The sequence below is a fragment of the Theropithecus gelada genome, chromosome 1, assembly GCF_003255815.1.
Source record: "Theropithecus gelada isolate Dixy chromosome 1, Tgel_1.0, whole genome shotgun sequence".
In the NCBI taxonomy this organism is placed as follows: domain Eukaryota; kingdom Metazoa; phylum Chordata; class Mammalia; order Primates; family Cercopithecidae; genus Theropithecus; species Theropithecus gelada.
In genome coordinates, this window is record NC_037668.1 from 189,177,796 (window position 1) to 189,202,388 (window position 24,593).

The window sequence follows — 24,593 nt, forward strand, 5'->3', positions numbered from 1 at the left end:
GGGAGTTGGTGCCTGACCTGAGACTGGATTGTGGGATTGAACCAGGAACAGAGCTGGCTCTACACAGGGCTGGTCAGATACACCAGCTGGGGTTTGGTGGCGCCATTCGCAATTCTAGAAACAATACCAGAAGCTGATGAGGCATCAGCATATGGTGTGTGGGGCCAAATGATGGAAAATTTCATGGCTGCCACTGCTATGGGTCCAGCCAGCCTAGCATTGCCACCGGGAAGCTGTAGGGGCTGGGTGCAAGGGGCCCCCTCTGACCTTAGAGGGGAAGAATGGCAAGGAGACAAGGGCGAGAAGACCTTGGGTTTGGAATCAGGGTCAGGCTGGGTTTGAGTACTAGGTAAGATCATTGATCAGATCTCAGGAACAGGGGATGAGGCAGAGGCCAGTGAAGTGGATTGAGCCACTGTGTTGCAGACAGGAGTGAAGGCTTGCACACTTGGTCCTGGTCTGACAGCAAGGAGGGGCCGAAGTCCTGCAGGAGGTCAGCAGGTGTGGCCCAAACTACTGTGTCCTGAATCCAGGCAGGTCATCACATTCTGAGTCTCAGCAGACTAGTGTTCAGGTGGTATGGGACCTGCCTGTGTGAAGCCCCCGTGATTCGCATGAGAATTTGGAGAAAGTAGAGAGAAGGTAAATGATGTATCATGGCACACAGGCTCTCACACTGACCTTTCTGTGGATGTCTTTGTGGGGAGGGAGTGGTGGACCATGGTTGCTTTTTCTCTGTTGAGAGAAATGCATATTTCTTGCTGGTATCATTAGGCAATTATCTGTATCTTTTCTACTTCACCAGTGTGTCTGTTCCACGCCCAGCTGACATTTAACTGGACTACTGTGTCTCGGGGCCTCTCTCTCCTTTTCACCTCTCTCCCTCCCTGTAACTCTGCCAAAAGGAAAGAAAATCAATAATTGTCAATAAACGCAGCCTCCCGTGGTGACACAGCAGAAAGTAAAGCGACAAGAAAGGCAACATTAATGATTTTCTTTAGACCGACTGGGTTGGTTATCAGAGACCCTTGGTGCAGACACTGGAGCTGACGGTCATGGTTATGTTCAGATTCCCTTCTCAGTGGCAGAACCTAGAATTCCTCTGGGTTCACTGCACATGGCACAGCACTGAAGAGGACTAATGTGATATATGCAGTGTCATGAACCATATTATCTTTCAGGTATTTCTGTACATTATTGTCTCATTTCGTTCTCATAGTGGCTTACAAGTAGTCTTATTATCATCTCCATTTCGCAGGCATTCACTGTAACTATGTGGCTTCAGACCCAAGTTCTGACCATCCGTTTCCAAAGATGTAAACTGTTTCCCTGAGTCGTTTTCAAAGTTTAACAGGCACCAGAGTCACCTGGACGGCCCAGGAAAGCACAGAGGTCTGGTCCCCATCCCTAGAGTTTCTGATTCAGTGGGTCTGGGCTAGGGTCTGCTGCTCCCAGTTTCCCAGGTAATGCTGGTCCTGCTGGTCTGGAACCCCCACTTTGTGAACCAGTGCCTGAGGCCGTGATGCTTTCTGCCAAAAAATATGCCCACGGCAGCAAATTACAACCCAAGACCCACTAGGAAGCAGTGAGGGGCTCTGGGCTGCATCTTTTTGCCTGGAATGGTGGCAGTAAACGTGAACCAGGATGATGAGAGTATCCGGGTCTGTAGTCACCCATCCAGGCAGAGCTGGGCCATGAAGTAGGGCCACAGAGATCTAGTCTCCAGCCATACTGTTTCTGCTAACCGTGCCCTCCCACTCCCTGCCAGGTTCACGCTGTGGGGAGTGGACAACACAGGACGGCGCTCCAGGCCAAGCGATGTGATCGTGAAGACCCCATGCCCCGTGGTGGATGATGTCAAAGCTCAAGGTAAGAGGCATTGAAGTTAGCAGGGTTTCTGAAGAGATGCCCCAGGTACTCCCCCTTGCTATGAGGACAGAGGGACCAAGAGAGCTGAATGGAGCAACCTGGAGTTCAGCAGGGAGGGAGAATTCAAGGCCCAGTACAGGAGCTTTGCCTTTCCAGAAATACTCCTCAGCTGTTGGCAAAAGTCCTCATCGTATTGCATTACTCCACATAGTCATAAGTCAAGGAGCCCATAGGAGACACTGGTGAAGCCCCCTAGCATACATGATCATATGCCAGGTGCTTACATACATAGTGAAGTACCTGTGATCTCTGCCCTCAAGATACTGATATGGTCATTTACTCTGTCTACAGGTTTTTGTACACCTGAAAGTTTATTTTGAATCAACATGTATAGCAAGGCTGCAGATTTGGAGTTAATTGCTAAATCCTCCCATCCCTGACAAAAATGCATCAAAATTTTTAATTCTATATTTTGAAGGTATTATGGGCCAGTTGTTTGATAAATAACTGGCTGTCTTCAGTACATGCTCCCCTGCAGGATCAGTCCCTGTTAATTAAGAAAACCTTGTCTTCAGTCAGCATCCCTTGCATAAAGCTTACCTTTTCCTCATGACAGTACCGGGCTGGTCTTGACATCATCCCCTGTTCTAAGGTTTTTACACCCTATTTATAACCAGAATTTTATTCATCCTGGTCAACACTTCTACAGGCCTCCAGCACTAATTTAAGTGATCTTATCAACCACTAACATGGTAGTATTGAACAGATAGTATTTGCATATTAACAGACATTGATGCTGAAAGTTTTAGGTTGTGCAAGTTTCAGTAGTTTCAGTAAGAGAAACATTGTGTCCAGTCTGATTTGCTGACATTCCTTAAATTACCTTGTATAAGGCTCCTGACTCCAGGTGTATTAGATTGACAGGAGGGACATAATCCCAGAATGTCCAAGGGGTGACATTATGATGATGCAAAATCACAGGTGAAAGAGTGACTTGGATTCCCATTAATTAAAACCACTAATATTGTAGCGCTGTACAAGGTCTGAAAAGATTTTCATCTTTAATCTGCAGAGCATGTTTAAGGTAGGGTTATTTCCAACACAGACGTCTGATCATATCAAGGGCCCTTCTTAAAACTCTTTAATGTATTGCCATTCCTCTTGTGACAAAAACATTAAACAGGTACATTAGGACCTACATGGAGTGGCCCCAGCCCACTTCTCCAGCACTTTGGCCCCCTCCCTTAGCCGATTTCTGCATTCCAGCCTCACTGCCTTCCTCAGTTCTTCCAACACCATTTTCATTCTGCCATGAGGCCTTTGCACACATGGGTCCCATTACCTAGAATTCTCTTACCCTGTCAACTGATGAACACTTCTTAGTCTGCAAATCTCAGACCAAGTGTCCCTCCTTCAGGGCAGAAGGGACCAGGAGCCATAATGAGGTATCCTCACAGTACCATGTTTCATTCTTCAGAACTTTCATCATATTTATTGTTATAATGATGTGTTCAATGCCTGTCTACCTCACAAGACAGTGAGCTCCATGAGATCAGGCTCCCAGTCTGTTTTTGTCCACTGTTAAATCACTAACACCTGGGAGGCAGTGTGGTTGACCAACTCATTGCAGAGAACCTGGAATCAACATCCCAGGTTCAAATGCCTGTTTCCCATCTAACCGCTTGATCTTCAACAGGTTACTTCACCCCATGCCTCAGTTTATTCATCTGTAAAGTGGGAATGGGGGAGGTAGTATCCTAGCTAATGAGGTTCTAGTGAAAATTAAATGACTTAATTAATGTAAAATAGAAAAAAAACCCCACCCAATGCGTGGCATATAATAATTATTCAGTAAAACCTGCTATTATTATCAGTAACCAACCATAGAGCTTGCTGTCTATTAGGAAGTCAATAAGTATTTACTGAATGAATGACACAGTACCCCCATGTTATAGATGCAGCAATTGAGGTTCAGAGTAGAGTAAGTAAAGTGATCAATATCACAAAGCATCTGGCAGAACCAGTACTCACATTTGTTACTTTACCCAATTCTCATTTTGTCCAGGTTACCAAAAAATGGTTAGAGAGTTATTATGTCAAAGACTGAAGCACTTCCCCTTGTCTCTAAATACTGATGAAGAAGAAAAGGCTCACATTTTGAAAGACCGTTCAAGTTACATACCGAAAATCTCCCTTTTTAGACCCTCTGGAGTGAGTGTTGCTTGCTTGTAGGATTTAGACTGAATGACTTTCGAAGGTCTCTGCAATTCCCTGATGGGGAAAACTGGAATTGAAAACTCCCAGATGAGAGACTGTCTGGAGAGGATCCATGACACCCTTATTTCATTATCTGCTGATTTCTTCTTCTAAGCCAGAGAGAGGCAGGTGGTGAGAAGGTGCCTCCGCTATTCCTGTGTTGGAGAGTATGCTGGTGTCCTTGCAGGTAGCACAGCCTGCAGTGAGTCGTGGGACATCAGGGAGTACGCAGCAGGTGGTGGGACATTAGGGAGGTGATTAGCAGATGGAGGGGATGCAGCATGATGCTACCTGCAGAGATGGCTAGGTAGAAAGTAATTCTAGAATAAAGAGTGGCCCATATAGGGAAGTTTGCTGGGAGCAGACAACTACACTGTTTTCCATGTGGGGCTCCTTCGGGTCAGCCCAAGCCCTCCAGAGTACATCAAGACGTGCTCTGCCTCCTTGTGCTTCTTAATAAAGAGAGTTTCTGAAATCCCAGCAGATGAGCTGGGAGCAGAAGAACCAATTTAGTGTTGAGACAGTGAAATAACACTCCCAGGGCCTGCTATCCTTCAGCCAGGAAGGTGTCCTGTGCAGGTAAATCCAGAATTAATGAGTTAGACTAATTGAGGGCATCCTTGCTAATTAATACAGTTCTAGCAGTTCTACCAAAATACCATATGCTTTGTCTTCCTCACACCCAGATGGTAATCATAAATACGATCTTGCTGCACTCAGTTCTAAGTTTAAATCTAATAACAAATGGGAATTACCTTTTAAGTGACCTGGAGCATGACTTCAGCTCCTCATTATCTAGCTAAAAGCCAGACTTCATCCCTTATGTGAAGATTTATCCTAAACTAGATACTTTCTCTGAAGAATTTTCCTGCATCATGACACTAAAGCCACTGTGGAAATAAGTTTCTACCGATGTTTTGCTGAAACCAGCCTCCCACAGTAGGTTCAGGCTCATGTGAGTAATAAGATCAACCCTCTTGGCTAGACTCTAGGTTGGGGCATGGCCTTCTGAGAATTCTCCTTCATGAAGCTTCATCCGTGGAAGGCTAGTTCTCATCCATCCCTCCCTGATGCCCGTTCTCTCTTCCTGATGCAGACATAAATGTTTATCCATCCCTTTATTTGCTCCTTCCACAGCCGTTTATCGAACCCTGCTATTAGATGCTACATACAAAAGTAATTAGAATCAAAATCTGTTTTCAAGAAATTTACAATCTGATTTCATGAGTTCATTACATCATTCAATATACCTTAAGCCCTTACTAAATACCTGTCCTAGGCAGTTGGAGCCAAACCTCCTGCCTCATGGAGCTTATATCTTAGCAAGGATGACCACCAACAACAACACAGTAATGTGTGTAATATTTCAGATGGCAATATGTGTTATGGAGATAAATAAGCAGGGCTGTGGGATAGGAGGTGCAGAGAGTGGAATTTTAACTGGAGTGGCTTGGGAAGGTGAGGGAGTAAGTCATGCAGAAATCTAGGGGAAGATCTTTCCAGATCGAGGAGCAGCGGTACAGAGATTCTTGGCTTGTGTTTGAAGAAGAGGAAGGAGGCACAGTGGGAGGGAGAAGAGCAGGAGAGGAGCTCCAAGAGTGTGGGAAGGATCCTGCAGGGCCTGGTCATCAAAACAGGGCACTGGACTCTGCCTGGGATTGGATTGGGAAGCCCTGGAGGACGGTGAGCAAGGGGCTGACTTGATGGATGGTGGAGTGACCCCTGCCTGCTCTCATGCTCTACATCCAACCCACTGGCAAATCCTTCTGGTTCTCCTTTTCATTATTGGAGAACAGATTTCACAGAAATACAAAGGCTGTAGAAGGAGGAACTTCCTCTTGTTTTATTTTTCCCCACTTTTTAACACACTATATTTTACTTATTTACTACGTTTATTGCTTACCTGACCTGACTGTCTCCTACCACCAGACTGTAAGTGCCATAAGGGTGAGGATTTTTGTCCAACGTAGCTCAAGGACATAGAAAACTGTTAGACACATAGTAAGTACTCGAAAACAATTTTATTTAATAAATGAATAAATATAAGCTTACTATGTCCAGACATTGTGCTTTTTAAAAAAAACAAAAGGTTTGACATTTAATATAGCTTTTATTCTCACAAGAATCTTGGGGGGTATGTATTATTAACCATCATTGAACAGGCATGGAAACTAAGACCCACAGAGGTTAAGTAACTTGTCCCCAGTCACACAGTGGGTGTGGCCCAACTCCATTTGTTGCCATGGTGCCTGGGCCTGAGAGCCTCAGTCTCAGCCTTGTTAATTTATCCTGCGGCCTGAGAGATCTCAGTTCTTTTCTAATCAAGTTTTTTGTGATGAGACTGTGTAGACAGGCTCTTTGCCATATTTTCACCTGCGTCTTGTGTATTTCCAAACATCATGATCGTTAAAGAGAGAAAAGACAGGTATCTGTCTTGAATAGCTTGAGGTTTCTGTGAACCTGCAATTGAGTAAAATTATAACTAAAAATACCTCTACTATTTTCCATTGTTTGAGTTAGTGAATTCTTGAGATGCTATGAAGACTAACAAAATAAATTCTCTCAATTCTTTCTGTGAAAATAGGAGGAGCCAGAAATATCCATGCGCTAGGAGCCTGGAGCATAGATCTTTCTGAAAACAGCATCTCACTTACTGATGTGAGCTCTTAAGCATACCCAAGAGCTAGAATATTGTGGTTTTAGGAGATTGGTGGTGGAAACTGGTCTCATCCCACGTGCTGCAAAAGCTGGGAGCCTTTAGTCTTCTCTAGCTGGATATGACTGCTATGTTATGAGAATGGTTGGCATCTCCTCAGCCATCACTGCTCCTCAGCAAAGACTACCACAACCAGGGCCTGGCATGTGGACTGTTCTTTCTCATCACAACAAGTAAGCATAGACTGGCACCAGTGCAGGAGCGGGAGAGGAAGTCCAGACCTGCCTATCTCAGCTCTGGTCTTATGACCAGCATTTTTCCTGCCCCTGGTCATTCTTCTCTCAGCAAGCGCTCCCTGACTCCCATGGAACACAACACAGCTCTTAGAAGAAGAGTCCCTCGGCCTCTTCTTATCTCAACTTCAGAAACGACAGACCGCCTGCACAGCTACTAGGATTCCCTCTTTCTTGACATCTGTGGCCCAATCAGGGAAATGCCCTTGACTAGAGAGAGTCATCCCAGATTTTCCATCCCATGACTCTGCCTCCTGTACCTTAAATTGGTTATACATCACCTATTTCCACGCATCAGTACACGATAGCAATGGCAGATAGGCGTAGTTTTCAATTTTGACTCCATCTCACACTGGCAGTGTGACCTTGGGCAGGTGGGTAACTTGACCTTTTCCCAAATCTTCCCATTTGTAAAACAGGCACATTCATATCCATCTTTCAGTGGTAGTGTGAGAATTGAAATTCACATGTGCAAAGTTCTTGGCAATCATAGGCCTTCGATAAACAACTAGAGATACCATAGATATTTATTTTCTAAATCACTATCCTCTTTGTTTCTTGATTCCATTTTTAACAATATGAGAACTTTAGCAACCTGAAAATCTAAGTGGACTTCTACACTCAAGTTATTTGCAATGCAGCTAAATATGCTGGCTGCAAGTTTGGTTGCTACAGGATTGGTGTGACCTGGTATAGAGAGATATCACTGAGAAACTCTTCCCCAAAGTAAATTTAAATTGTTCCCAAAGGTTTAAGTTCTATTCATTCAGGTAACATTTTTGGATCTAGTAGATTGTCTGACCTTGTGCTAGCCACTCAGGATATAAGGGCGTAAAATCTGGCTCCTGTCCTCATAGGCAGCAGGTAAGACAGAAAAGTAAAGAAATAATTTCTGTGTCTGGGCAGGATAGAGGTAGAAATTTTATTCATTCAAACTCTGGAAACTGCTACAAGGATGACTTTGTCATGACCAGCAGTGCTGAAGTCACTTGGAAGTTTGACAAGGAATCAGGCTGCCATGCCTGCGAGCTAACAGGCAGTCACATTGGCCAAGTTGTGGCTTAGGAACCTGTGGACTTCATTTCTTCATCCCCAGAATTAACACTGCATCCAAGACAAAGCGTTGCTCTCCAGATCTTAGTTTCTCAGCTGTTTAGTGAGAAAAATGTAAATACATCTCTTTTCTGACAAGTTAAAAGAGAAAATATTTAATGATGAAGTACTTTGAGCTCTGTAAGAAAAAAATGCCAAGTCTATACAAAATCATTTCCACTTTGCCACATCACCAACTTCAGACTTAGCAATTTATGCCTTTGAGGAAGAAATATCAGAGACATAAATTCAATGGAAAGATTACTCATTTACACTAGATTCCATTTCTGGGTCTCCACAGATCTGCCTCTGCGTCTGGTCTAGGTGGTCCTAACAAGGGTTCTGCTTTCCCACAGTCATGAGGCCACTTCAGACTCTTCATGTCACTCGCAAGCACCGCCTGACAGTGCCTCACTTCATCCCTGAGCCGAACGCCCACCACTCGCTGCCAGGGCTGCCCTGATGCTTTGGCAGGAACCCTGGTATGCAAGCATGTGCCACCTAGAAGTGTAGGGTTGTTAATGACCCATGGGAACACACTCAGACCAATCACGGATGGAAGTTGGAGATAAATTCTTTCCTTCTACCCCTGAATGACCCACTGGAGATCCAGTGAGTCACACATCCTCTCCTGCAAAATGTAGCAATCAGCTCATCAGGAAGGCATGACCAGCTCCTTCATGCTCTCCCTTACATTTACTTTCTCTTCTTTCTTGCTTCATTTCTCTTTATCTTCGCTCCTGCTTCCCTGGAATTGCACTTGCCAAAAAAGTGTTAATATATGAGCTTTTTCCTCAAGCTAGGTATTTTTAGAAAACCTGAGTAAAAAAAAGAATATTGTAACTGAAACAAACCTTAGAGGTATTCTAGTCAAAGGCTTTCATTTTAGAATAGAAAACTGAAGCCTGGTGGGGCAGACACAAAGTGAATTACTCAAATCACTTTCTTCAGGCCTTGGGTTCAATACGCTTTCAGTAACAGCATACTCACACACACATAAGCAAACATGCATATATGTATATACACACACATTCACATACACACATTTATGTGTATGCATATACTATATGATATATATGCATATTATATACACATTATAAATGATCTACATGTGTCTATGATATATCTATATGATATAGATCATATATAATGTATGTGTATACATACATTATTTTGTATATATGTAAATATGAACTTATTTTCCTTTTCCTGCTTCCTCAGAAATAGCAGACAAGATCTACAATCTCTTCAATGGCTACACCAGTGGGAAGGAGCAGCAGACCGCCTACAATACCCTCCTGGATCTGGGTTCCCCCACCTTACACCGGGTCCTCTACCACTATAACCAGCACTACGAGAGCTTCGGGGAATTCACCTGGCGATGTGAGGATGAGTTAGGTCCCAGGTAATCAATAAACTAAGTCAACCCTTTTAAAGACTTCTTGAAATTTTGTATATCTTGTGCTGTAATACTGCATCCATGAAGTTGTAGAGATTTCCTGGATGAGCTTAGGCAATCAGAGAAGTAAGTCCCCTGATTTAAGACAGTTCAGCCCATGCAGATTAGTTTTGGATGAGCTCTATTTAAGCAGTCCAGCCATGAATGCTTTTCCTGAACTCTGAAAAACAATTTTGCTCTTGACCTATTTTACCTTCCTTTTTTATCATGTTGACATTGCATTCTAAAACTCAAAGAGCCAAAAGCATGGTCTTGTGAAAGAAAATTTGGAATTTTATTAAAGAAGTTATCCAAAAATATTTTTTGCATTTAGGTTTTTCATATATTATATGCATTGTAAATACTTGTTTTGAGTTAAATTCCACATCTCTTGAAATGCAACATGAGAGTAGACAAAGACCCATCTTGACGTCAATCTTGGCCAGAGCTAGGGTCACATAGTGTGTGCTAACTTCTCTTGGCCCCAAGGGCCACAACTGCCTAATACTCCACACCCACCGCTTTTAGGTTGCACAAACAGAATAGTGTGCTTGGAAAGTAAGAAATGAGAAGAATGTGCACTTTCTTCTCTTTCACTTTTCTTTTGTTCTGTTAATCATAACTATATATTGCTGCTTTGAGAAAACAGACTTCCCTGGAAAGATTGAATTTTTGGATAAGTATGATAAAAAGGATTTTCATATGGAATGTTATTACCTATATGTCCCCAAATTATTTAGGTGCTCATGCAGAAACAATAAAAATAGGGGAAGGGCTGTGAGAATAGAAAAAAGAATGAATGAGAAAGAAAATGAAGAGGGAAGGAGCAAATTTAAAAGGCAGGAAGGAAGGAAGGAAGGAAGGAAGGAAGGAAGGAAGGAAGGAAGGAAGGAAGGAAGGAAGGAAGGAAAGAAGGAAGGAAGGAAATGAAGAAAATCAACACTATAGAATCCTCTGTCTCTTAAAGAATTCTTTCACTCCAGCCAACAGGGCAGAATGAAAGTACCACCCAAAAGTCATCCCATCCATCTGACCTCTGACCAAACTGGAGAGAGAATCAGCCTCATTTGGCCTGCTGTGACTTGCAGTTATAAACTTTCCCAGAAGACCGTCATTGAGGACATTCTATTTTCTTACTTTTGAAGGAAAGAGGAAAATTAGATTTATCTCCTGAAATAAAATGATTTTATGTGTAAGATCTGGCAGGATTTTTCTACAATCCATAAATAATTTCCTGTTTATAAAGAGTGATAGTTCTTGGGCAAAGAGAGCCACCACTATAGACCAGAGAGAAAAATCTAAGGGATTTTTAATTTGCTTTGTCTCAGTTTTGGTAAGAGACAAATCCTGGGTTAGAAAGTAGATACATGTTTAAAAATGTCCCCTTCACTTCATACCCTGTCTTTGTCTTTACCTTATTCTTACTCATCCCTAATATCAACTCCATTCTCTAACTCTCTCCTCTCCTCTCCACTCTCTCTACCTCCTTCTCCACCCACTCCTTTCCTCTCTGCTCCCCTCTCCCCTCTTCTCCTCCCTTCCCTTCTCTCTTTTGACATTTATTGAGTGTATATATACAGTTCTTTGTCAGGGAACATAAATGTCACAATTTGAAAAGCACTAACATTGCATATATCATCTTGATTTCTAAGGGCATTTGGAGTGCTTTTAAAATTTCTCTCTTGTGACTCAAGAGTCAGAAGCAAAATTGGTTAATGAAGAAAGTGAGCAGGGGAAGAAATGTAGATCTTGTTGTAAAGTAAGGCCACCACTGACTGCACAGTCTCCTCCCAGGAGGCTCCTTCATGTGTAATACTAGTCTTTCATGGCTATATATTAGAGAACATTGTGTAGTTTCATTAGTCTGCAGGAAATAAAATTTGGCTTTTTAGTGTCATGGATCTCAGAGACAACCACAGGAAAGGAAAAATCCTCTGTTTTGAAATACATCAACCCACTTTGGGGTTAATTGTGAAGATGAGCAGAAAAGGGTCTATGGCTGCTTACTTCCTCTGAGCAAACAGAGGATTCCCTCAGTTCACCACAATCCAATTTCATTAAAACTCAATGAGGCCTCCAGATTGAGCTGAGGGTTGAAAATAGTTTGAGAAAAACACTGGTTGCTCTACGAATAAGAAAGAAAGCCACAGGTTCCAAAATGGTCAACGGCAATCCCAAATTTATTATTATTATTATTATTTAAAGTGAGCACTGAAAGCAGCAACAAAGGCTGTATGGGCTAATTAAATTCATTCTTTTGGAAGGATGATGGGAGTTCTTTGTTCATTTCTTGAAGATGATGCCGATGTTGTCCCTCCCTCTTCTGCCTCTCCCCTTTCTCCACCTCCCATGAACTTGTCAACAACTAATGGCATACAGTAGGACAGACTGAGAGGCAGGGCCACCAGAGTTCTTGTTGATGACAACTTTTGGAAAACCTGCTTGGCCAAACTGCAGAGGCTGATAGGGAAAGTACAGATCATCTGCCCAAGATGATTTAGTCGGCAGGCGGAGTGTTTGTTTGATTTCTTTTGACCCACTATTGAAGTTGGAGAAAATATGACTGTACCTCCCATGACTTCACTCCACTCTTAGCCCTTGACTTTGCTGCTGAAGCTCAAACCCTTCCTCCGATGGACTGCAATCTCCGCCCTTCTCCCAGCTCACCCTTTAGAAATGCAGGGAGGTCATCCCTTGGTGATGCTCTCTGCCAGGACAGTAGAGGAGAAATGAAAGGCATGTGGCTATTTTTCTTTGAAACCTCTCTGTAAATAAGGTGAATAAAATTTCAGTTTCTGGAAGGAATTATGATATGGTTTGGCCGTGTCCCCACCCAAATCTCATCTTGAATTCTCACGTGTTTGGGGAGGATCTGGGGGGAGGTAATGGAATCATGGGGACAGGTCTTTCCCGTGCTATTCTTGCGATAGTGAATAAGTCTCATGAGATCTGATGGTTTTAAAAATGGGAGTCTTCCTGCAAAAGCTCTCTTCTTTTGTCTGCCGCCATGTGAGATGTGCCTTTCACCTTCCACCATGATTGTGATGCTTCCCCAGCCATGTGGAACTGTAAGTCCAGTTAAACCTTTCTTTTGTAAGTTGCCCAGTCTCAGGTATGTCTTTCTCAGCAGCATGAAAACAGACTAATACAAATTGTTGATGAAACTAGAAAAGAGTGGTTCCACACATGAGTTAGACTAGCAGTCAATAAATGCTGCAAAGAATAGTGTTTATTGAGTTTTCCAAGTCAGTAGTCTTTGTTGAGTTTTCCAGGTCACAAGACCTTGTTCAAATGAGAGTATCTTCCTTCATGGGTCTCTGGTTGCTTGCATTTTTAAAGAATAAGAAAAACACAACTGAATGAGGTGATCCTGATCTTTTACTCTTCCTGTATTCAGAGTCAAATCCAGTAAGGTCTGAGGACTGACTCTAGGCTTTCTTTATCTATGACACCAGAAGTGAGTGCCAATGGTCTGCACCAGTGACATAGTGTTGCTAGTCCTTTCCCCCAAACTAGATGCCAGAGGCTCTCACACTCTGTGCTCCTGGCCCAGGGAGATCACTCCTTTCCAGTGTGTGCAACTTGGGGCACCTTGCTCTCCTCTCTCCCTTCTCTCTCAGGAATCTGCAATGGCTCAGGTGACTTTCATCACCTTCTTTGTTTTCCCTCTCCTTTGGGGCTAAGTGACAATGATAATGGCCTCTTCACTTTCTGAGGGAGGTGGAGAAATGGAGCATGAGCTCACCTGGAGGTTAATTAGGTGATATGTGCAACTGACAGTCTTCATTTTCCCAAAGGATAATCCTGTGTCAACATGAACTGAGGGTATTATTGTCCTTGCCTTTATTACACTACAGCTACTTCCATCCAGGCATAATTGGTCACATCTAATATCCTTTTCAGTTCAACATAATGGCTGCTTCTACTAGTTCAGAAGCAGCCTTGGAAAGGGAAATATTCAGTCGAGCACATTATTTGTCATTTAGTAATGATAAATGACTAGCTTTAAAGAAACTTGATTTGATTTGTCTTTCAAACCTGCCAACTCTATGATTTTTAAAAGGCATGCATTTCCACTAAAATATTAGTTTTTTTAATTTTCTCTTCTTATTTTTCCTTACTACATTTTGTCTGTTTCTTTTTGGTGCTTGCTCACTTTGAACATTTATCCCGTTCATTCATTCATTCATTCATTCATTTGCTTGACAGATATTTATGGAGGGCTCACTGTTCTAAGTGCCAAAGGTAAAATAGGGAGAAAACACACCACACTCTGCCCTCTTGAAGTTTAGAGTCTCACACTAACAGTAGCTGTGTTCATCCAGACCCTCTCTTCTTTCTAACTTAAGTATCCTCTGTGCTTGATCCATAGGAAAGCTGGTCTCATCCTTTCCCAGCTTGGGGACCTCAGCAGTTGGTGCAATGGACTCCTTCAGGAACCCAAGATAAGCTTGCGGCGCAGCTCACTCAAGTACCTGGGGTGCCGCTACAGCGAGATCAAACCCTATGGACTTGACTGGGCGGAGCTCAGCCGGGACCTCAGGAAGACGTGTGAGGAGCAGACCCTGAGCATCCCCTACAACGACTATGGGGACAGCAAAGAGATCTAGCACCATAAGGTCAGGGAGCTGCTGCCAGAATGAAGTAGGAAAGAGGAGGGATCCATCTGGGTTGGTTTGTGGATTTTTAATATTTTTTAATGGAACATTAAAACCTCCACAGCAACATCAAAACCAGGGAGAAAGTGATCCTTGCTCCCTGCAGAACTTCTTCAGTATGATGTTCTCCATCTGCATGATTGGGAAATCTGCCAGCTAGTGGCTTCATGCAGTGCCATATTTCTTTAGAGGATTACTTTGGGGTTTGCTTTGCCGTTACTTTGTTCCATTCATTTTTTTCCCCGAGAAGATTACCAAAATGCTCAAGAGCTCTGCTGTGATCCCCATGAAAAGTCTATTAAGTAGGCACCCTGTGCTCACTGAGTTCCTAAATCCATTGCAACCGGGGATAGAGGTGAGGTCAGAAAGTTGTTAGGCCTGCCTCAGGCCCCACGCTGAAACATGCCTCAGGAAGCATCTCACTCTGGGAGCCTTGGCCCTGCTCACAGAGAAAGACAATTAGAAAACTGGGGAAGGTGGCCCTTGTCTGTGCCTCCTGGTTTTCTTCCTAGGCCTTGCTGTCACTATTTCCATACCTGAAAGGTGTAACCAGCTTTCATTATAGGCCCCAGTGGGCCACTTGGGTTTTGAGATCCTTCCTTATTTTAAGCCAGGACTGGGATTAAATCTCCCTCTGTCAGATCTCTGTCCCCTCCTCTGAACAACATGATCTTTGAGAGGGAACAAGATGCCATCTGTCAAATGCACCTTCAGAAAAGTCTACCTGGGAGACTAATTAGCAGTCCACATTCTAGAAAAGACTTGGAGTTTATTATTTTTTTAAAAAAAATCCATGCTTCCTTTGGATGGACTTCTCCAGCCTACCAATATATATCCTTGTGCCTGGATTATCTTTAACCCCCACACCTCTTAGATTGGGCAGATAAGGCTTGGCGGATGTCTTATGGGGTCCAGGAGGGGTCAACACTTTCATATCAGTGTTACAGTGAACTAAAGCTATTATTGATCACAAAAAACATCTGTTCATCCCCACCTTGCTAAATTTGCTTGTGTTGCTAGTTTTGCAAATCGTTTCTCTGATAACCATAAGCAGAAGGATTCCACCATGGTCACTGCCCATCCAGTTGCTGGGATTCTGTGTAGGGAAGCACCACTGATGGCAGTTAAGGACTAGAGTGTTGTTTCCATCCCACCGCCCAAGCATTGGCATGGTCACGAATAGTGACCCAGGCAACAGGAAGCCCAGACTTTCAGAAAGAGCCTGGCAAGGCCCTGTTAACTAGCAACGGCCTTAGCCGTCCCATACAACTCAGTGGCCTGAACACACACCTTCAGCCATCATGCCTTTGACCAGGGCTCCTCATTTGGAAACACATGAGAAAGGTCAGGAAACAGATACAGGACCTATAAGGCTAGTCATTGAGCTATACTGGTTTTTTTTCTAAATAGTAATAATGACAGGCAACATTTATTGAGTGTTTGCTGTATGCCAGGCACTGCTCTAAGCACTTTAGGTGTCATTGAATTCTCACAGCAACTCCTGAAGAAAGTGCTATTCTTGTCTCCATTTTAGTGTTGAGGAAAATGAGGCAAGGAGGTTATACAACTTGCCCCAAATCCCTCATGCACTTAACTCACACTGAATTTCAGTGTGAGTTCAGGCTGTTGGTCTCCAGGGCACAGGATCTTAGCTACCCTGCAATACTCCGTTCTGTTTCTGGTATCATCTGGCACACAATTGTCCGAGCTCTCAGCCCAACAGGGAACCTGCCCAGAGAGCTTTACCTATCCCAAGCATCTGTGGCATGGACGTGTCCTCTGTGCAGTGGAAGGAGGAGGGGCCAAAGTGCGCCCTTGGCCTTTGGAGCTAGAGCACCCTTGGGACCCTCAGTTCCACTGCACATGGCCCTCCTCCCCACCCTCATGACTGAGAAGGAAGCCTGTGATGAGGCTGAGATAAAGCACAGGGTGGTTTCACTCTCCTGTCTCCTTATTTCCAAACACTGAAGGATTTATTTCAAACTCTCTAATGCACCTGCCTCAGAGATTCCCCTACTTTCAAAGAAAGGATCAGCAGAAAAACTGACTGTCCCACCTGTGGCAAATGCTGGAGCCTCAGTTAAAGTGCCTCAAGGGGCAAATATTTCACCATTGCCAGAGAAGATGTGACAGGCCAATCGGACGGGGCCCAGAGCATCTCTTTGCTGCTACTGTTTGCCATCTTTCTATTCACGTCTGTGCAGAACATGGTGCTTTAAGCTTGAGTGGAAGGAGGGTGAGGCTGCCGATGCCTTCGTGCCCAGAAGTGGATGATGTGGGAGTTGACAGACCAGGGAGAGGGTGAAGCAGGTATCAGGGTCCCTCCTCTGCACCCTCTCCTTCTTTTTATTTTAGGCACACTATCTGCCTCTCTCCTATCTTTCCCTCAGTCTCCCAGGTTCCTCTACCTTTACCTTTGTCTTTTACTTCTTTCTGTGACCCTCCTTTTTTAGACCCCTCTTTCCCCAAGACTTTCTTCCTCCAGTTTCCCCTTGAGTTCTCCCCACTGAATGTGTGTATGTATGTGCACACACACACACATGCGTGCACACACAATGCACACAACTATGACTGGCTCCTACTTACATTCAAGTTAAAAAGGCTGATATGAATGGGGCAGGGGAAAGTCTTAGGATGGTTGTACAATTGACTGGAGGATGTTTTCCCCTTGAAAGACACTATTGATCGCACCCTGCTGACTTTTCCCGATGCTTGCCAGAAGGAACCCATCCTGGCTAGAAAGGGTGATGGTGCTGGACCAGTATTCAACCTCGAGTTTTCAAGCTGCCAAACAGGTCTTAAGGGAGGTGCTTATATCTCACCAACACTCTCCCAGCTCCCGTGTCCCCAAGACCTCTGGAGTTTCCTCTTGAATGTACATGAACCGCTGTAATAGCATTAGACTTTTAATTGAGTGTGCAATTGTTTTCCATGGAGTTTGGTCCATTCATTATTTTTTAGTTAACTACACTTCTTGATATTCAAATGTTCTATTAAAAAACTGAGTATGAAGAAAAACACTTTACTACTGTAGAAGGAAGAAAGAATATCATGTGACCATCTTCAGGTATAACAGTGTTGTTTAAAAGAGAATTATTGTATGATTATAAAAGATGAAATAATTAACTGAATAATAAAACAAAGCTATTAGTAAGTGTCGGGTATGTGGATGTTATCTTGTGTCTTTCAATAATCTGAGTGAACTGGTTAGACTCACCAGGGAACTTGTTAAGGTTTTAAATGTTACACTTCAGATTCCAGACATATGGGCCTTATAGTCATCATTCTAACTGGAAAAAAAAAAGAATCAAATATTTCATAGGAAATTATAAACATTAAATAGTAGTGAGTCCCATCTTCTCTCTACAACCTTCTCCAAATAAGTAGCCGGTGAAATATATTTGTTGCACAGCTGCTGTATTTTAGACACTACACATGATGCAGAGGACACAGGCTTATTCTCTATCAGAGAGCGTGGCATCCTATGGGGAAAATTAGGCATGGAACTTATCACCACAAGGGTGAGGAAGACTATGACAGAAAAGTACAGGATGCTGTGAAAGCTGCTGAAATTTATACTTTGGCCATTTAAGAAAAACGTTGAAAAGTGTTGCAAAAGGCCCTCCCAGACACATTCCTGTCTTACATTGTGTAGGGGCATTTGAGACAGGCTGACTTATGAAATGCTTCAAGATGGGAAGCCCAAAATATGTAATCTCTTTCTTTCTCTCTACAATGCCACTTTAAATAGAGATTATCTCAGCTGCCATCGAAATATGTGATTCTATTTAAATTCTTCAATAATCAGGTGTTAAGTGCCTGGGCTTAATAGGTCCCCTTGAAAAGTGATGATCAGAATCCAAGTCCCTGCCCAAGCAGGGGCAATTAAAAGAAGGTGATGACTGTAGCAGTTTTAAAACATGGCCACAGATTCTTTGACACTCCTGCCATATAAAGTATGATCTACTGCCTCTCTCCTTGGATCCGGGCAGGTTTATAAGTATTTTGGCCAACAGATGGTAATGGAAGTGACACTATGTGACTTTCAAGTCTGAATCGAAAAAGGCCTTAGGGCTTCTGCCTTCTTTGGAACTCTTGCTCTTGGAGCTCTGAGCCGCCACCTAAGAAATTCAAGGCCATTGTGCTGAGACCACCATGCTGGAGTGGTCACATGGCAGGGCTCTGGTCCACAGTCCCAGCTCAGATAACCTTGCCAAAGCACCAAACAGGCGAATGAAGCTGTATTGAGACCCCAAGACAGGTGGTATCCCAGTTGCATGCTACCAAGCAACCTCCACCAATACCACATGAAAGAGAAGAATCACCCTGCAAGCTCCTCCTGAATAGCTGCCCCCCCCCCAAATTATGTAACATAATAAAATGGTTATTGCTTTAAGCCACTAAGGGTTTTGTTTCTTTGTTTGTGAGATGGAGTTTTGCTCTTGTTGCCGAAGCTGGAGTGCAATGGTGTGATCTCGGCTCACTGCAACCTCCACCTCCCAGGTTCAAGTGATTCTCCTACCTCAGCCTTCCAAGTATCTGGGATTACAGGCACCTGCCACCATGCCTGGCTAATTTTTTTTTTTTTTTTTTTGTATTTTCAGTAGAGATGGGGTTTTGCCATGTTGGTCAGGCTGGTCTCAAACTCCTGACCTCAGGTGATCCACCTGCCTTGGCCTTCCAAAGTGCTGAGATTACAGGCGTGAACCACTGTTCCCAGCCAGGGATCTTTTAAATAAAAAGAATCCAATCAGGGGTCAACAGTGCCTTTCCATCCACTCAGTGACAGAATATTTAGGTAAGCCCTGCTCTGGGCATGAATTCACTGTGGAAAGGAGATGAGAACTTATGGAGACTGGGCTACATCCACAATGTCCCTGTTACCAATGAAGTGGGTCTCTGCCTCCATGGAGGGGAGCAAGAAGAAGGGTGGGGCACTGTATCCTAATACTTCTGAGGGGGTGAATCTTAGAACCCAGATAGGAATTCCAGGAGAAGAAGAGAATTGTTCCAGAGCTGGGAAAAGAAAGACAGAGAAGGGAGTGGACAATTTGGGACAAGGGAAAAACATTGGAAGAGAAGAGTTTCTTCCAATTTTACTTTGTTTTTCTGTCCCTTTGTATTTGGAACTTTTTGGATGCAAATGTGCATACCCCATACTTATTATGTGCCAGGCACTGTGCTAAACACTTGAACTGCATAATATTCATCAATCTTCATTGCAAGTCTGAAGTAAATACTCTTAAGAAAGAAGAAGCAAAGTCTCGGTATCTTTATATATCTTGCCCAAGTTCACAGCTAAATGGAAGTCCAGGCATTTTGACCAAGGGCTGTCTGACACTAACCCTTACACCATACTGCCATCATGATTAATGAGTTTGTTTCTCATTCATTGTCCTAACAAGGGAAAGACTCATCCCACTGAGATTTTTGCAAATCGCAGCCCAGTTACCCCATGTCAGACAATAAGAGAGAGTGTGGTTGGCCAGTGCAAACTCAGTAATGCCATTAGTAAATCAACTCAGGGCATATAGATTCCCTTTACAAGCTGAGCAGATTGTCTCTTCTTGTTTGTTTAGTTGTTTAGCTTGGTTTGGGTTTTTTATTTTATTTTCCATCTGTCACGTGAGGATTATTCAGAGCCAAGAAATTGTGACTCTCACTCCGTATGTTCAATGTTGCCTTTTACTATGCTTTAATGGTTCTTTTTGTCCCAGTCTCTGTTTTCTGCATGCATCCATGGTAACACTCAATGCTTGGGTGAGAACTCAGGGAACAAATGCCTGCTGCCCTGAGGACAGCATAGCTTGATATGTTTTGATAACCTAATGCCTCCTAACCCTGCTCCCACCAGCAACTCCTATTTTATTGTCACATCAAGTAAGCAATTAATGAGCAGTTTGGTTTCAAACGAAACCTCAACATTATATAATAAAATTTTACAATTTCTCTTGACATATGTGGGAGTCCAGGACTTGGCTCATGTCTGCACTATTCCAAAGTGAGAAAATAAATAAATAAATCTCTTTGTTCTGGTAGTTTACAGTGTCTGCTGTAATTGGATTGATTCCCCTAGAGATAGACAGGTTTTTTTTTTGACATCATGTTTCTTCACCAAATCTGCCTTTTGTTAGAGTCTATGATATGCTTGCTCACATGGGAGTACAAATTAGTGTAATTGATTCCTTACTATCTTTCTCAGTGGGAGAACTTTAGCCATATTTTGTGCTTAATAATTAGGAGCAACTTGCTTTGTTTCAAATAATTCAAATGTCAAGTGCCCCTGAGGCTATTGGTGTCCCATGAGTCAGGCAGTGTTCCCTGAAATACTGACTTAGAGATGGAACCGCCTCATGCCCTGTCCCTGTGGTGTGGAAGGATTTAAGTGCCCACAGATAAAACTAAGGCTGAATGTGCCTTACATGCCATTTTGCCCCGATGACCACTGACTATAACAGTAATGCACATACTCCTAATCAACCACTGCCTGTTTGTCCTCCGATCCATTTCTCAACCTTCCACTGTTCTGTATCACATAGTGCTGACTCTTACAAACTATTGGAACTTTTCCCAGACTCCTTTGTCAACAGGCTTCCAGTGTGTTGGGACAGTCAGAGGAGTTGTAGATGATTGGAGGAAAGGAAGAAGAAGGCAACACGGGTATTTCCCCTTCTCCCTGCCTCAGATGGTGTCTCCAGCATCTTCTTCATGACCTCTGTCTCCTCCATGTGATCCTCCATCCCCTCAAAGCAGGAGCTGCGCCCTGATGTTGCTAATCTGATAGGTTGCTCCTATTTGTCCTTCTACAATCCCAAAGTCTTTCTAATTGATTTCTCGCCTAGAACTTCCTCTGTGGAATTACCTAAAATGTATTCTGCTTTCCTGACTAGGTATTGATTAATACATACTTCAAACTAAAAGTTAGTACATATCATCTGACATGGAAATTTTGTAACTCTTTAGGATTTGAAAGACAATCTGGAAGATAACAATTTTATGCCAAAAGTAAGTACATTTTTATGAATTCTAAGATTGATTGCAGGGGTGACGAATAGGTTTCCACTTGAGTGCGAAATTTGATAAAGCAGCAGTGGCTGCCTGGAAAACTGACTTGAAAAAGATTCTGAGAATGGCTCTGTACCTGGCCAGAGAGAGTGATGGGATGCATGATCAATACTTCATACAGATATTGAAATGGCAAATAGCAAGATATGTGCCGTGCATTTGTCTTGAGTAATTTATAGAGCTAAAATAGGCATGGAATACCCAAAGTCCGTACTATTTAGGAAAATCTATTGTGTATGCATCACATATTGTACATAACTTATGGCATATACAAAGGTGAACATAAGTTCATTACATGTTGAAAATGGAAATAGAGTGAGAACAAATGTTTTTGAGATTTGCTAACCCCACTACTTACACATCAATTTCATAGCATTTCCCTTACGTTTTCTGAGCTGCCATTTTTATGTATAAATCAGTATTTTTTTTAAAGACCTAACAGTGTTGATTTGGTATCTTAGATGGCAGAAAATGAAAAATTTCAGTCTCCATCTGTTTCTGTCACTTGAGCAACGTATCAGTAGGGCTGCAGTCAAGACTTTGACAGAGAGAATTTAATATCAGGAATTGGTGAAAAGGTTCTGGAGAACCAAACAAAACAAAAATATCTGAAACACTGAGAAAGTATAGAGGTATTAATACTAACTGCAGGACACAGCCACAACCTTTAGGGCTGGGAGAGCAAAGGGAGGAATTTGGTTGACTCAAAACTAGGTTCCTTCAAAAAGGAGGGGTCATTTGCCTGGTGCCGGGACTTCTTTGGAAGAACATAATGAGGCTGGTTCTTTATTTTCTTTTGTTTATTTATTTATTTTTGAGATGGAATCTTACTCTGTTGCCCCGGCTGGAGTGCAGTGGCACAATCTCAGCTCACCGCAACCTCTGCTTCCTGGGTTCAAGCAAGACTCCTGCTTCTTGGGTTCAAGTGGTACTCCTGCCTCAACTCCTTGAATAGCTGGGCACCACCATGCCTGGCTAATTTTTGTATTTTTAGTAGAGACAGGGTTTTGCCATGTTGGCAGGCTGGTCTTGAAGTCCTGGCCTCAAGTGATCTGCCTGCCTCGGCCTTCCAAAGTGCTGGGGTTACAGGCGTGAACCACCGTGCCTATCCGAGGCTGGTTCTTTAATGCACAAAGATGAAAGAGACAGGAATACACTGCTTTTGCCACTGTGAGAAGCCATTGGTTGGAAGCTACTGAGTTGAACATCCAGCCGACAGGAAGGCACCAGCCCCTCTCCCTTCTTCCTTCCAGTCTCCCTGATGCCCCCATCGACAAAATCTAACATGGACTGACTGACAAAAAGGAACTGGTTTGTAGTGTTCCAAAAGCAGCATCACGAAGCAGAGGACAGATGATGGGTTTCAGCCATGACACAGTAGCTTACTAACTGCAACAAGCAGCCTGAAGGTGGAACAAGATAAGACTCTTGAAATTACTTAGTGCAGTGGCAAGAATATGCCTAGCAGGTGTTCAACTAATATTATCACTCTGGGATCCTCTTCAGTGTCCCTTAGACACTGAAATGAGGCCACATGTTTCACCAACATTATCCTTCCCCAGTTGCTTTCTCTTCGTAACAGGATAGGGTAGCAAGAAAACATGTTCCAAATTTCCATTGCTCATCATTTTTTTTATGTGCCAAAGATCTTTTGAATCTGAAATTAGACTTCCTTTAAGAGGTTTGATTATCGTATGTGAGGTTTCTTTGTTGCCGAAGATGCTATATTTTTAATAGCAACTAATGTTTATTGATGACTAATTATGTACCAAGCACCATATAAGCACTTTTGCATAGCGTTTGTAGTCTAAATCACCAAACAACCCTATAAAAAGATACTACCACTATCTACATGTTACACATGAGATGTTACAAACTTCAGTTCCTTTTTGTCAGGCTTAGATTAACTGGTCTAGGACCATACAGCTGGGAGCCACCATTAAGCATGGGAGGCTAGGATATCCCCTTCTTACCACTCTGCAAAGCTGCCATGTAGCTCACTTAAATCACCTTCCCTTCTACATTCGTTCAACATGGTGAGTGAACTGAACTAACAGCAAAATTTGATAAAATGCTTTTTTTGTTTGTTTTGTAATCTAGGAGGAGGGAGCAATGCACACAGTTCTTGCATACAGCAAAACTGGGAGCCTTCTGATAAACAAGACGTAGCAATCTTTTTTATATTTCCCAGCCTTGCTGCTGCATCCAGGTCATTAGCACAGAGGCAGTCCTGCCATGGAGGAGCCATGACTATGGCTCTAGGCCTGTGCACTTTCAAGGCTCCTGATGATGTGTGCTTATTGGCATAGGTAAAAACGGAAACTCCAGAACTCCTCCCATCTTTGAGCTCACTGAAATTTAACCTACACTGGCTTAACCTACCAAGTATAACTATCATCCTGGCCTGGCCATATTCTCAGACAGACCATTCCAGCTACTGGGATGTCTATACAGTCAGAGGACAGGCACATTCTACCACACCCATTTTGATCTGCTGCATGTACGTCATGGTAACTCCTGACCAGGAAGGTCAGTGTAATGCACTTCAGACTTCTGGATCTTCCAAACAGTTTCACTTTTGGGTATCCAATGAAGGAAGATGTTTTGATCCTCACCCTGTAGCTTCTATGTCCCTTGGCAACTAGGAGGGGATCAGAAAATGCCCACATAGAGGTGTTGGTGGTGGAGCTGACTAGAGTAGGGCAAAGTGGGGGGAACATAAAGAAAGGGTATCTGGTTGCCATGGCAAGCCAGCAAACACTCAAAAGAGAGAAGGAGTGGCCTAGGACTTAATGAAGTGCCACTGGGTTTAAGCAGTAACTGGAATGTCTGAGTGTAGCTGCATTCCTTCCCACAGAGCCTGGGGCCAGCCCACTAGCAGGGACTATCCGTACCTCTCAGGAATGCTCAGGATAAAGACAGCCGCGGAAAAGACAAGCAGGCCTCCCAGGTGTGGGTTTCCATACTCCAGCCACAGAAATTGGGGCCTCCCAGAAGAAATTTGGAAAACTCCTCAAAGAGCCAAAAGGGACTTGATCTACAAATTATTTTTTTCCCTAAAAACTCTGACACTGACATTCTTTGGGGTATGAGAAGGCACTTTGAAAGTCCTTCCTTACAGAAGTTTACTTCTGGCTTTCTCTTTGTTCCCTACCCTACTCTAAGATGGTATTCTCACTGTGGCAGTGGCCCTGGGGTCTGAGAGACCTCACGGTTTGATCAAATGGAAGACATGTTAGCAGTGGGACTGTAGATGACAGTGAGTT

General features: G+C 43.2%; 1 protein-coding gene across 2 annotated transcripts in view; it reads left to right on the plus strand.

The window, feature by feature from the left end:
- ASTN1 (astrotactin 1) overlaps positions 1-21,198 on the plus strand; it is a 321,704-nt gene extending 300,506 nt beyond the window's left edge. Inside the window, exons 21-23 of one of the 2 annotated variants that reach the window (XM_025363659.1) lie at positions 1,769-1,869; positions 9,388-9,571; positions 20,853-21,198. In XM_025363659.1, the coding sequence (XP_025219444.1) occupies positions 1,769-1,869; positions 9,388-9,571; positions 20,853-20,892 (325 nt within the window). In that variant the 3' untranslated portion in view covers positions 20,893-21,198. Of the gene's footprint in view, positions 1-1,768; positions 1,870-9,387; positions 9,572-13,976; positions 17,418-20,852 lie in introns of those variants that run through there. The other variant, XM_025363650.1, reaches the window with a different exon arrangement.
- Positions 21,199-24,593: the final 3,395 nt, after the last annotated feature.